Source organism: Haliotis rubra, unplaced genomic scaffold (assembly GCF_003918875.1).
Source record: "Haliotis rubra isolate DU_JTF1 unplaced genomic scaffold, ASM391887v1 Scf2657, whole genome shotgun sequence".
NCBI classification, from domain to species: Eukaryota; Metazoa; Mollusca; class Gastropoda; order Lepetellida; family Haliotidae; genus Haliotis; species Haliotis rubra.
The window spans coordinates 1-15,060 of NW_025766733.1; the positions used below are offsets into that span (position 1 = coordinate 1).

Below are 15,060 nucleotides of genomic sequence, written 5' to 3' on the forward strand. Positions count from 1 at the left end.
CACATGTTCAGTGAGTGGACTGAATTAATGCTGACAAGGACAACAATACACATGTTCATCCGTGTGTCGAATTACCTTCATCTGTGTTCAAACTTTATCGATTGATGCACACTTAAATACGTTTAATACATGTACTTAGTTTTGGCCCGTGCGTGTCTTGCTTTTGAAGAGTTTACATTTACCGAGACCCTTACGGTAACAGCTAAATCGTTGATGTGGATATCTAATAACGCAGGTGATAACTAGCACCCTTGTTTGACTCCATAGCTGACATTAAACCACTCAGTCGTTATTCCGTAAAACCGGACACAACTGGACATTTTTGCACATTGCGGGTAGAGATTTTCTCATGTGTTCCGTTAGCCCTTGATCGTCCAGTTCCTCAAACAAAACAAATCTACTTATAGAATCATAATGTTTTTAAAATCATTGAAGGCAGTAAATGTAGCATTCTCGTCCCACAGAGGTTACTTGTCCGGAGTCATATCTTCCTCTCTTTTCGGAAACTGTTTTGCTCCTCGGCGATTATAATATTGAACTCTGTCCATAACATAACAAATTACAGCAAAGCTTGTATACAACCGATGCTAAATAGATGCCACGATACATTATAGGGCCTGTTTGGTCTGGGAAATTCATTTTCGGAATAGGATTAATTATCTCTAACCTCCAGACATATGGAATAAGACCACCACTGTAACACGTATTGAGTGAGTGAGTGACTTTCAGTTTTACGCCGCTTTTAGCAATATTCATGCAATATCACGGCGGGGACACCAGACAAGGGCTTCACACATTATAGCCACGTGGGCAATCGAACCCGGGTCTTCGGCGTGACGAGCGAACGCTTTAATCACTGGGCTACCCGACCGCCCCTAACACTTATTGAAGAGCTTGGGCAGAAACACACGGAGTAAGACTTCAGTAGGTAAATCGTAATTGCGTGTAATTCTTCATATATTCGTTTTCAAATAGGTTAACAGGCTGGCATGTGTGCACGCTAATCGGAGATTGGCTATTCAACAGTTTCAAAATCTGTTTTCGACTTATCTAAGACATCCGACACCAGATCCACCAAGACAAGTAACGTTCATTACCTACGCCCAGCTTCCCAATAGTCTTCCAAAATATTACTTCCCTCAGCGGCTTGAATAATACCACATTAATACACTTTCTCGTACTACGCTGGGCACAGCGATCAAAATGCTGAGTCTAAAATGTATACGTTTCTCAGTTCTTTATTCTTATAACCCTTGTGCTTTACAAACACTTTCTCAGCCTCACAACGATCGTCCCACAGCTGTCATCTCACTGCACCACCAAGGCTTGTAGCATTTTTGTCTTTGTTGTTCTACCCTGAAGTATTTTTAACTGTCGAGTGAGACAATTTCGTACACATTTAATTCTTCAACGTTCCACAGAATCCATTGTATATGTAATTCACATTGTTTTGTGACAAAATAGCTGAATCTATCTTTTTTATAGCAGTTGCACAGTTTCAGGATGACAAAAAATTCAGTCGCTATTGCCTTTAAATTTAACTTTTTCTAACTTAATTCATATATTTCTTCAGGTAATAAGGTGAAGTTTTCATTTAAATTAAGCTTCCAAGATAAATAGGATTGAAATAAACCGCTAGCATGGCTTACAGTAAAGTGTGAATAGTACTGGAGTTCCTCATGTGTTACAATTCAATATTCTCCAACAGCTTTGCCACGTGTAGAAACAGATATACAGTCAGTTTGGGCACCATTTCGACCACTGATAATGTTAGATCTAATCATTAAGCCACTCTGGTCAGGTTAATCACGTTCCTTCTAGGAATACTATCTACACCTTCTATAAAGTCCAGCGAGTTACCGCAGCTGCTAATAACATCACCATATATTGATATGGTTCCCAACTTTTGATATTGGGACACATCAATTCAATTTAAGGTTATGTGAAGCTCAATCAGCATACTGCAACATATGAATTGTCCCATGTATAGTCGTTCTTTGTATATGGCAAGCATTTGATGCAGATCTTGACAGTCACCCTGTCTTTATTTCCTAACGAAGGTGGGGCGGGAGGTTATTCTACTTTTAGTTACTGTGAGCATTCCACTAAATGAAAATATAACCACAACAGGTAATTACATTTCTGCCACTAACAATCATAAGACACTTCAGTCTATACTGCCATGTAACATCGAATACCATTGTGGACAGAGAGCTACCCTTTGTGACTCTCTACAGCACGTATGTGTTCATACATCAGTGTTCTGTGATCCAAGTTCAAGCAATAGTCTTCCGAGATCAACATACACATCCACAAAATGTTAAAATGAATTTTATTGTAATACTTTGCGATGTAGGTCATTTTCATCATTTCAGACGAGTGTCAGATACAGGTTTCAGTTAATAAGCATGAAAGGAAACTGGTTCTACAACAGTGCTTGTTCCCCGAGAACTGCCCGGGTGTTGCTGAATATCAGTGTTCTGTATTCATTCTCAGTAGTTCAATGTGATGATGTACACTGAGGTGTGGCTCTATAAAAGATATACATAACAAGAAATGTTTAACTTTCAAGCTCCATGGTCAACAAGGTAGGCTTCATCACTTCAGAGTATTCCTCTAAGTTTCAGTTCCAGAGTACGGATGGAAAATCATAGATATTTGAATCCAGTTCCAAGGTCGTTCTAACCTTGTCTCCATTTTCAATAGACGCTACGGCAGTGACCGTTGAGAAGTCCATACCCACAAAACTATGGAGAACCGCGTTCTCATCGACGTCAATGATCCTGAACATCTTATTCAAAAAGTCGACATTGAACCCGAGTTTGAGATGCTCCTCCTTACGGCGTCTTATCCGTTTCTTTACCTTATGAGTTTCCCATGTGGTCTTCTTTGGGCCATCCCAGAACTCCATGACAATGTTTGCTGAGACAGGATCTTTGATTAGACTGCAACAGAGGCAATAGTAGTTTTCTCTCAATGGTGAATACACGTCTTCCTTTCCAGGTTTGCATATTCCGAGGTCCGTGATCAGGTCCTTGTCGTCGAGATGACTCAGGACAGCGAATGTAACAAGGATCTCCCAGTATGAATTCTTCCCTTGTAAGATAATGTGTGAAGCTATGCCACGTACGTTCCTCCAGTTACCGGAATTGTGGGCACATTCACCTTGAATCTCTTCATCCTCCCATCGCTCGTCCGTCACCAACAAACAGTCCTCGCATATCGCAAGTGATGGACTGCAGTCATCTGGATCCCACTCAAAGTTTGCACCTGATACAATCATGTAAATGTTAAATGATCAATCGATAAAGACATTCAACTGTTGTTCACATCCTCACATGACAAAGTCTTACCAATGGTAACAACAACCTCAGATGCCTGAAATCACAAAGCAATGATGGCGGAGTGAATAATGCTGGGATCCCTGGGTTCAATACAATTAAGTATCAAGAAACTGGGATGAGTATTTCTTACAAGAGGTTAGTGTTTTCCAGGGAATAGCATCACTACAAATAAATGATTTTGTGGAGTTTCGCTGACTGAATGTGAAACACATGATTTATTGTGACACTTTCTCTGCATGCGGTGGACAGTGTATGAAGGTAACAAAGAAGTATAGAACAAACCTTCGATGACGTTGTAAGTTGGTGTCCAGCAGAAATGTGTATTTCCGGTTTCACTTTCTGCAGCAACAACCTCTTCACCAGTGGAAACTTCCTCTTGACTGTGCTCTAAATCAAGAGGGAGAAATGATTTCACAGAAACTGTCACTAATGTGAACTGAACCAAACGGTGAACATTTGGCCAAAATATATACATATTTGATTCGCAGAACTGGGGCTTTAAGTAAGAGATACAGAACCTCCCAGAATGAAGTCAACGATCAAATCTTAAATTCATATTATGGCTACTACTCACCCGTTGATGTAACAAAAGAAGCGTATAACAAACCTTGGATGACGTTGTGATTTGCTGCAGCAACAACCTCTTCACCAGTGGAAACTTCCTCTTGACTGTGCTCTAAATCAAGAGGGAGAAATGATTTCACAGAAACTGTCACTAATGTGAACTGAACCAAACTGTGAACATTTGGCCAAAATTTATACATATTTGATTCGCAAAACTGGGGCTTTAAGTAAGAGATACAGAACCTCTCAGAATGACGTCAACGATCAAAGCAAAAGGTTATATCATGGCTACTACTCACCCGTTGATATGTCCTCGTTGCTAGCGGCTAAGGTTGTTTCAGTTTGGTCTAGTGAGGGACCAAACAGTGCTGTGAAGTCAGCTCTTAGATTCCCAGCAAACTCTTCACCATATGTAGGAAAGGGCATGCCCAAACAAAATGGCACATCATCCACTATTGCCAGTCTGCAATTCGAACCAGTTTGAGTGTTTAAAGTGTGAATATATTTTTTAAAAGTTACTCGGGTAAAATTATTAGTTGCTTGTATTTCAAACATACTTGTAATAGCTTTAGCCTTGCATTTACATTTCAAACGTCGAAATGGAGAATTATGACTACCACCATGTTTACACAGTACAACCAGAAATTATTGAGAATTTAAAGATTGTAATTTTTTTTTTTTTTCACTCATTACTCACGTTTTAAATGTGAATATTAGCAGAACATAACTCCAGACTCAAAGACAGGTAAACAGTTAGTATTTTGTCAAGTCACCATGGGCAGCAATGCAGGTTTCAATGCGGCGGGGCATACTACTGTTCAAAGAAGTTAGAAAGTCGTGGTCCATGCTGTCCCAATATCGAACCACCTCTTCTTTCATTTCAGCAATATTTGTCAGATTTTTCTTATTGACACTTTCCTTCATAAGTCCCCAAACATTTTCTATTGGATTTAGGTCAGGGCTATAGCTTGGCCAATCTAATAATGTCATATTTTGGGTCCGAAACCAGGCCTGTGAATGCTTTGAGCGATGTTTTGGGTCGTTGTCCTGCTGGAAAATCAAAAATTTTCCATAGAACACATGAGCAGATGGAAGTAAATGTCCATCGAGAATATCTGTGTACCGCTCACTGTTCATATTCCCTTCAAATACACAGAGGGGCGTTGCCCCTAACACAGATATGCCACCCCACGTTAAATTTCAGACTGTACTTTGGGTGCTGATACAAAGGTTTTTCAGTTTGTTTGGTCCAGAATTTCAGTGTATTAGGAAACAGCCACACAGAACATTCATCTGAGAAAATCACATTGTCCCAGTTAAAATTTCTATGCTGTAAGCACCAGTTCAACCTTCACTCCTTTTGTTCAGGTTTCATGATCGGTGATGGAATTCCTCGACTTTTCTGCAAACCATTGCATGCAGCTCAGTTCTAATTGTCTCCTTACAGACAGCCACAGTTCCTCTATCAATCATATCCAGCCTTACGTTTTCTAAACTCCTTCGTTTGTTTTTAGAAACAAGAATACCAAGCCGCCTCCTGTCACCGACAGTCAATTTTCTGGGCCTACCTGCGCCTCCCTGGTGCTCAATGCCATATCCATTTGCAATATTTTTCAAAACACGATAAAAAGTGGACAAAGGTATATATTTCAGACAAACTAAAGGACACAACATGACTGTACAAATGATTCTCACTAACAGGATCGGGTGGTCAGGCTCGCCGACTTGGTTGATACATGTTAACGTATACAGACTGCCGCCTTAATAGCTGGAATGTTGCTGAGTTAAACAGAAACGAAATGAAAGGATCTCGACATTTCTTCCTGACATTAAAGCTTCAGTGAATTACATACTCACCGCTGTGTCTGTATCAAGACGTCGTCCACCACCTGAAATAATGTGATTGTCGTCAGTGTCGGTAGGGATCGGTTAGCATTTAGAAAGGAATTTATACAATTGAAGAGAAGGGGGGTTGGTGATACATACATCAATTCCATTTATGCACAGATTCTCTATATTTTGTGGAACCTCCTGTAGACATATTTTAACGTAATCATAGGCGTTTAAAAATTATCATTTCTAAAATTGAGACTTAGGCGTAATCATAGGCGTCTAAATGTCAATAATAAACGATATGGTGACTGGCAGTGTTCCCCCGACGATGTAGATTGTGCTGGAGTAAAATATTGTGAATGTCTGAATGCATGAACTTTAACTGAGGATGTAAAACAACAAGCTGATTAATATTCTACAAAACGCTTTGTCTACCTGCAGAAAACCGACTTGACCTTCTTCTCCCTCCAGTCTCTGTTCATCCATTGTAAGTGCAGCTGCAGTGATGCTGTCGACAGTGGAGATGTAGGACTGGAGTTGTTTCTGATAGGTCTCAAAAGTCGCCTTGTTGTGTGTTTTCAAGGACTCTATCTTTTCTAGAACTTCTTTTTTTCCGTGATCGAACACGTTCCTCTATGGATTCAGCCAATGAATTGATAGCATCTTCTTGATTCTGCATCTGTTCCTGTTGTATATGACAAACTGATGCATCTGTGTGTCCGGGTTAGGGTTATATATATATTTTTTTAAATGCATGTCAATCTAATAGGGTGAATAACACGTATATTATATATGTGAGTGAGTTTAATTTTACGCTGCACTCCAGCAATATTCCTGCTATATGGCGGCGGTCTGTAAATAATCAGATCTGGACCAGACAATCAAGGGATCAACAACATGAACATCGATCTACACAGTTGGGAAACGATGACATGTGTCATCCCAGTCAGCGAGCTTGACCACCGGATCCCGTTAGTCGCCTCTTACATATTTAATGTGTGAATCGTTCAGAATCCACTGATATTTTCTCACAAATATATAACAAGTTTCAGAAGGACAGCATGGCTATTCTAAGCAAGTAAGTACCTGTCTGTTACAATGATCAACCAGCGCTGCTTTCAGTCTAGCTTCTTCCTTAGTGCGACTTCTTTCCAGCTCCTGACGGCAAGTGGAGAGTTTGACCTAGGGAGAGATGTCGCATGGTATGAACACACCAAATGACGGCAACAATTTACCCTGATTCACTGGCAGCATACTTATAAATGCCCACGAAATCAAGTTCCAAAATATTTGATAGAAAGAAAACAAGTAACCCCTGAGAAAAAGGCAATCTAACCTGTGGAGATCCGTTTACCAGTGTTACTTTGAAAAAATTCAAATAGTGTTGTTTTTTTAACAATGCTTCATTTTTCAAATGAAATGGCAGTAAAAAATTCATTGTGCATATCTTGTCAGTTACGGTTTATGTTACACGTAAAGAAAATGGCATGGGACTGTTCCCCACTGGTAGAATGAGATTTGGAGAATCCCTACATATTTTCAGAATTTGAATCATGTATTAGAAAGGGCATATAATCTTGACATTTCAGACAAATATCCTCATACATTGTATTTTCTTATCACATATTTCCTAATTTTCTCGAGAGTATCTTTTATTCCCAGAGATAATTCGCATCCAGTTCTTTCATTCATGAGGTCAGTTGATGTATAGATGAAACGGAATGTCCAAGAGCAAAGTTGGTACCATCCTAATTCAATATGAAGAGCATGATCACGTACACTTCGGACACATTTGTAAACATTGGTAACGGCTGCTTGTTTTTTAAATCACTCGAGACGCTTATTCAAATTTGCATGTATGCAGCTATTATTTGATATTTGTTTTAGATACCAGAACTTTACAAAAGAAATGTTTTCACACAGAAGTTCCGCGATCATTCTTATCACCTGCTGTTTTGTAATTTCAGTTTCGAGGTCCTCTGTGACGTGATAGCGATGTGTTGGCCATAGATCTCCACTCTTCACAATGACCCGACATGCCTTGCAGTACACGCTTCTCTCGTTCGATGGTGTTTGTTTGCAAGTTTCATGAGGTACCGGGGCAGGAGGCTGTCGGAAGGTCTCTTTGAACTTCCTACATATACTTGCTAGGGTGAAGTTTTTAGGGCAGGCCATCAACACCCTCCAGGCCAAAGCTTGTTATTGCTCGACAGGCGGGGCAGGGCAGCGTGTTGCTGGTCTTTAAACGTGTGTCTAGGAAACACAGGAAGTAGCTGTTATTAATCGAGAGGCAGTTGCATGGTGTATGGATAAGTTTAAACCAGTGTTCAGTGAACACTATTATGGAACAGCAAAAATATATCAGTTATGTGATTATGGCTCTTGTGTTTGCAGTTTGAGCAGCGTTAAGTGGTCATTAGAGGTTGGATAAACAGAAGTGATGTTTGTTGTTTAACATTACACTCAGCAGTATTCCAGCTGTATGGCAGCATCTTCAAATAATTGAGTCTGGACTATACAATCCAGTGATCAACGTCTACGGGGTTGTGAAACAATGGCATATGTCCACAGAGTCATCCGATCCCGTTGGTCGCCTTTTACGACAAGCATGGGCTGCTGAAGACTAATCCGGATCTTCACAGGTAATAGAAGTGAGGGCGTGAACATGTTGTTTAGAAGTCAGGACTTATTATGATAGGTCCAGCGATGAGTGAGTGCTATTAGCAATATTCCAGCAATATCACGGCGGGGGACACCAGAAATGGGCTTCACACATTGTGCCCATGTGGGGAATCGTACCCGGTCTTCGGCGTGACAAACGAACGCTTTATCCTCTAGGCTACCCCACCGCCCCTCCAGCAGTGACGTCAGACTACTACCGAACATTATGAGAACATTCTATATGTTAGTGATTTAAGTAGCTTATATACTCTCCCTTCAAAAGTTCAGAATAACTAGCGTAAATATAGCCACTAACTTCTGGCAACTGTTCTAAACTGAAGTTTGCAAAATACTCCATATTGTTTAAAGGTATTGCTTACACATGAACTAGTGTATTATAAAACAAATTTGTAACGTTGAAAAGATTATTGTCATGAGTTAAATAAATGATGGAACTCAGCTCTGTTCACATGCATGATATTTGCACATGCATTTCAGCAATTTGATGCATGATCCTCGTGCAGTTCATCTGCATAAGGTTTGCAGTTGGTTCCCATAAGTTAGAGGAGAAATCAATCTCTAATGTAACCATATATACATAATATATGGTGAGTATTAATCCTAAACATTTGGTGGCAGGTATATTATAGCCTTAACATATTGGAGCTATTTAACGAAACTGAAAATATGTTTTCACAACCTACCGCATGATTCCTCAGCTGTAGTGGATTTGACATGCAAATCTTTTAGACACTCCCTGCAGTACGAGTGCATGCATGACATCACGACAGGATCCTGGTATATATGCAGGCATATTGGGCAGGTGAGCTCGCCTTCCATTGACGACTTCTTGCAGCAGTGTCTTAACGAGGCTCTGAAATGTATATGAACATACTGCTTTTTGTCACTTTTGAGTAAAATGGAAGGTGAAAAACACTTCAAATGAAGTGAAGATATCCAAGTTCCATTGAATCGTCTAGATGGAAGCTTCAGATGCACATTCCAACAGATAAAAAGCTTCCAGAACAAGGATTTGTATTGGCACTATTATTGTAACGTGTTTCCAAGTGGAAACAAATACGTTATCTCACACATATATGCCAAAATGAAATATAAATCTAAAGCAAAATATTTAGCAGTATGGCTAGGGGTTGGTGTGTGATGGTGATGTTTATGGGTATGCATGTACTCGTCTTGGGGAATAAAACCATCACTCGGAACTGATAAAACCCTCGACACGATGTGATAACTTAGAATGTCCATAACACAGGTAATGACACGATCTTTAGACACAACCTGCCACCCCTTATACCCGTAATAGACTAGGCAAGATCTAAAAATAACGCAAAAGTACAGCTGTCGATAATCACACGGTTTGGCGATTAACACTAACTTTTAAGAACCACTAAACTTTGTTTTTTGTTACTCTTTTAACCATTACATATGAAAGATCTGTGGTTAGTCTTATGCGGAACACCAACTTTATTCTTTAAAAATTTGTGGTTAATTAATACCGAGCGATTAAAAGTGGCCAAAAAGTCGCCTGCTTCTCTCTCGCCCGCCAACGAAACCACAGACAGGTTACGTAACTCTGTCGCCAGAGCACTGCAGTGACGTCATATGAGGAACGATTTTCAGTTAGTTGTATAGAAAGTGTGTAGCATGCTCATCATTTTAATGATTTCTCGACATCAACGACGACATGTCGAATCGTTGCTTTGTCGTCAATTGCTCCTAGGGGTCGGGCGATGGTGTCACCATGCACAGATTTCCACAGGACCCCGCAGTTCGTGCTAAATGGGTTATGTTTGTGAGTGCGAAGCGAGCGTTGTGGAAACCTGAAACGATATCTTACTTGTGTTCAGATCGCTTCACGGAAGTTAAAGAATCAAAACTACTTACTAGTTGTAGTAAAATATATATGATTGATGACCATAAAGATTTTCCATGACACAACTTGTAACATAACGATTTCTTCCTCGGAAGTGAGGTTGTGGTCGAAGTAACAATAATATTGTAAGTAGTATTATATTGACACCCTTAGAAATTGTTATGTTATAGCGCTATGTCATGCAAAATCCTATTAGCCATCAATAAAATACATATTTTACTACCAGTAGAAAAGTAGTTTTGATTTTAACTCGGTGAAAACAAATCTAAATAGCATTTATCCTCAGACTGGCGGATGTTCCCGACAGAAGTGCGCCATCCATTTTAAAATCGTAAAAGTCTGTTAGAATTAATGAGATTATAGTTTGTTTTCATCAAGTTAGAAAATCAAAACTACTTTCTACTCGTAGTTAAATATGTATTGGAATCATAACCAAACGGGTTTTGCATGACACAACTTATAACATAACGATTTCTTCCACGGGAGCGAGGTGGGGGTCGAAGTTACAATACTGCGCGATAAATTTCTTTGCTACATTCACATGGTTAATGTCCACTCACCAGTATGTAGATACTAGTCAATGTGCGTCTTTATATTTGGTCTTATAATCCTAATTAGTTTGTGATCATACTTGTATGCATTTTGAAACTAAATAAAAAGCAGACGATCTGCTGATACTTTATAGTGAATTTATAACAGAACTGTAATAGCTAGACATTTTATAGTTTGCCAATGTGAATCATAATCCGCACACACGCCTTAGTGTATGTTGTCTGTCTCATTACACTTCATGGCGAAAACAATGATTCTGTTGAATGCTACGACAAATGAATAAAAACAAAATGCAAAATACCCTAGTGTATGTTGTCTGTCTCATTACACTTCACGGCGAAAACAATGATTCTGTTGAGATGCTACGACAAATGAATAAAAACAAAATGCAAATATTAAAATTAAAACAGATTAAAAAGTTATAGGAACAATATCAGGCCATTACCTTGTTCGAGGAATGTATCCATCAATATACACAAAACTGTTCCAAATGATGTGTCTTTTTAACGGTTTAATATACGAAAAAGTGATCAATCTTTTCAGGTATTGGTGTATAGTCTCATTGGTCACCCAAGATAGCACACCTGGCAACTAATTGCATAATGTCCGCCTTTCTTTAAAAAACAGTAATTTAGTTAGCCAATAATGGGCAATCAATCAATGTATTGCCGGTTAATCCTTTGAACGGAGCACGTTGTTTTACGCAGACACCGACACGACAGAGTGTATTCAGTATAGATTAGTAAATCTACATACATAAACACTACCTTTTGACAATTCCGCTGTGTAAGATAAAAGTAATTAATCAATCAGCGTGTTATCGGTTAATCCTTTGATCGATGATGTTTATAATGTTGAATATTTACTCCAGACACAAAGAAATGCCAAATGGGAACCTTTGTCGGGTAATCTAAGTGTGTTACCACTAATTATACCTGTTATAAATTCATTAACTGACCATCAAGTGAATGATGACAAATAACATGTGTAGGTTTATACCACCTAACAGGGGTTACAACAAAGGGAGTATTAATTGCTGTATTGCATGTGAAAACTTATGGGCCGACACTGTTTTGAGAATACAAACAGATTTTTACATGACATGATTAAATATCGAGGTAAAATAACACAGAAATGGGATCAATTTAGATCAGTCATTATACAAATAGGGCCTAACGACACCAATCGATTTTGACAGAATCGTCTATGAGAAAAACAAGTTGTAACTCGGAAACTAGGCAAAGCAGGAGACAAAATTAAATGACAGTAGATTGTGAGAACATATAGCTTTCATTTCCACAACAATTGTCACGATTTCAGGTTTATACAAGCCTGTAAAACAAGATCATGTACCCCTAAAATGTAGATGAATTCTGCATCGGCCCTCAAAGCTATTCCTCATATGACGTCACAGAGACGCGCCCGCTCTGATTGGTTGAAATTTCGTTCGCGGGTGAAAATTGTGCACTGTTGTCAAAAGGTCGATTTAAAGTCAATTAAAGGTCAGAAATGAGTAGTTTTAATGACGGGGTTTCATTTATAACGATGCCAGTTAGTGATTTATGTATTTGTACCCCCTAGGGTTTTATGTGACCTTTAAGTTATTCAACTTACAACACGACATTAGGTAACGTGGCTGAACTACCAAGCACACATGACTCATTTGGGACCGTTCATAAACATGTACAATGTGAACGACCCCCAAAGCAAGTGGACCCCGCGCACACACACACACACACACTGAGGCTGAAGGGTCGTTGTCAGCTGCAGGTACTACAGAAACATACCCCAGGTACGTTTCTGTATACAGACATGTACCCTAAACAAAGTCAAAGTACAAGAACGTACCCGGTACCCTAAGAGGCGGACGAGTCCATATTCCGCAATCAAAACCGAAACCGCCGTAGTTAGTTGTTATTTACCGTTCTACTGATTTGCGAGGTGGTATTCACATGCATCTCGAAAATATCCGTTACTGTGTATTCTCATTACTTACATAACGCAATCAAATGTATCTAATACAACAGCACTTGACAGTTCAATCAAGAATACGACACAATGGCAATTATGAACGGTCCCTTGATTTGTCCGGGGAGTATTGTCATTTTGATAACAATGCTTTTACCTGACTCAATATACACATACATAATGCATAAATATATATTCGGCCAGGTACAACCATTGGCTCGTCACTGATCGCAAGAACAGGAAGAGATAAGCCCACCACTGTTTCTACCACTCATCCCCAGAAGTGAATTGCATTTAACATCTTACCTCCACCAATCGAAATCAGCTGAGAAACTTTGCACGCTCCCGCGGTCTCCACCGTGCTTTATCCGTCCGCCATTTTATTTGTTTCCGTGTATCAATGGAGACCATCTGAAACGTAATCTCAATCAGTTACGTCAGACTTCGACTATGTGTTGTGCAACAATAACTGCATTGTGTTCCCTGTTCTTAGTTATTATGTGTACTCCTTTTTCCCAGAATTTTAGGTTTATTTCCTTTTAAGTTGGATTTAGACGAACTCCGAAAGATATCTCTAAAAATATAGTTTACAAATTATTTACATGCTGTCTCTTTAATAAGGGTATATCTCAAACCGAATTGAAGGTATTTAACCTCAATCTGTCACTGACTAACACTGCTCAAAGAATAAACCAAATATAAATAACTCAGTCGAGCAGTTTTGTGTATTAGCACACATTAAGTGGAAATAACAGCTGTTTGAAAATGACGATAAAATGCATGCGTGACTTGCTGTTACATTTACAGCTTGTTCAGCTTGACCTGATCAAGTGAATACTAATTCTTTGCGTGACCGTGTCAAAACTGGTTGGGTCTATTATTGAAGGTGCATCTGTCAGTTGATTGTCAACATGTCCGAACAGCCGAGACAAGGTCGCCGTTTAACATTCTCTGCTCCCCTATTTAATGAGGTTAACTCGACCTGCCTTTTGTGCCATTTGACCTCCTGGGTCATGCATATGTAAGAGTAGATCAGGTAAAGCTGAACAAGCTGTAGTATTCTGTATTATGCATAGGGTCTGCACTATGAGACCTGCATTACTTCGGGATTTCCTCCCACACCAAGCTGACATGCCGTGATATAACTGGATTAATGTCCATAGTAATGATAACTTTCACTCAATTCGAAGACAGCGTTCGATTCCCGACATGGATACATTGTGAGAAGCCTCTCATCGTTGTACCCGCCGCGATGTTGCTGGAGTGAGTTTGGTTTACGCCGCTTTCAGCAGTATTCCAGCAATATCACAGCGGGAGACACTAGAACTGATCTTCACACATTGTACCCATGTGCGGAATCGAACTCTGGTCTTCAGCATGACGAGCAAATGCTTTAACCACTAGGCTACAACATCGCCTTTTTGGTGTTGCTGGAATATTGTACAGGCATTTGATATTGCGGAGTTAGTATGTGCTGTTAGTGAGATGGGTGTTATTAGAGGATGCCATTTCTTGAAACCAGTGAATATGGGTTTGGTGATGACTGTCAGAGGATCGTAATCGTATCTGGGATTTGAAACCAGTCAACAGATTTCAACAGCCTGGGATGTGAGGGAATGACCAAAGGAGGAAGGGGTGGGTTGTGTTGGTTACATATCTTACAACAGTCTTTAAATGATTCACACATGTATCAAAATGTTACATGAGAAACAATATCAGACATGTCACGGTTGGTTCATAATGTCTTTAGCCTACTATCGCGTGCAGTTATTGAAAATGTGTCTGCAATATATATTTGCTATATATGCCTGCCTGTCCTTCTGCTACGTATATTATATGTGACAACTGCTAACCTGTGCGTACGAAATCATTTTAGAAACAATACACCCACCAAAGGCGGCTAGCTCCCGCCCGACATCCTGTTTGTTTACATGGTCTGTGTTGTAATTGCATTACATCGTTTTTGTTAAGATTCAGCAGAAGGTCATAATATTGTGTCGGAACAATAATTAGTTGTCAGGAATGTGTGTTACTTTCAATGTAAGCAGTAGCTTCATTCACTTTGGAGTCAGGTGCAGTTCTGAATCTTTTAGCCACAGACCAATCTAGGATGGCTCAGAACGTTCCTGAAAGGTTGTTATACATGTATGTGAGCAAGCGTATGTATATACCATATCACATTACAACAAGCCATGTAGCCCGTGTGAAGATAGGCACTTATAGAAATATGAGAGTAACAACAAAGAT

At 39.5% G+C, this 15,060-nt stretch overlaps 1 protein-coding gene across 2 annotated transcripts; it reads right to left on the reverse strand.

Annotated features, from left to right (window-relative positions):
* Nucleotides 1-2,315: 2,315 nt before the first annotated feature.
* Nucleotides 2,316-13,138, reverse strand: LOC124280363. 2 transcript variants are annotated; one of them, XM_046716270.1, is made up of 10 exons: nt 13,120-13,138; nt 9,107-9,276; nt 7,689-7,994; nt 6,828-6,923; nt 6,177-6,426; nt 5,766-5,797; nt 4,208-4,371; nt 3,952-4,020; nt 3,627-3,731; nt 2,316-3,270 (listed from the first exon to the last, which is right to left on the reverse strand). In XM_046716270.1, exons 5-10 carry the CDS (start codon nt 6,225-6,227, stop codon nt 2,624-2,626), a joined length of 1,068 nt encoding a protein of 355 aa, XP_046572226.1. In that variant the 5' UTR covers nt 6,228-6,426; nt 6,828-6,923; nt 7,689-7,994; nt 9,107-9,276; nt 13,120-13,138; the 3' UTR covers nt 2,316-2,623. The 2 variants fall into 2 exon arrangements, with proteins under 2 accessions (XP_046572226.1, XP_046572227.1); XM_046716271.1 differs by lacking the exons at nt 3,952-4,020; nt 13,120-13,138.
* Nucleotides 13,139-15,060: the final 1,922 nt, after the last annotated feature.

What these genes read in the sequence shown, in the direction of transcription:
- LOC124280363 (XM_046716270.1), bottom strand. Translation starts at nt 6,227, where the DNA reads ATGGATGAACAGAGACTGGAGGGAGAAGAAGGTCAAGTCGGTTTTCTG. An exon ending in CAACGAGGACATATCAACGG is followed by an intron (nt 4,021 to 4,207) that starts GTGAGTAGTAGC and finishes CTCTTGATTTAG; the next exon opens with AGCACAGTCAAGAGGAAGTT. An exon ending in AAATCACAACGTCATCCAAG is followed by an intron (nt 3,732 to 3,951) that starts GTTTGTTATACG and finishes CTCTTGATTTAG; the next exon opens with AGCACAGTCAAGAGGAAGTT.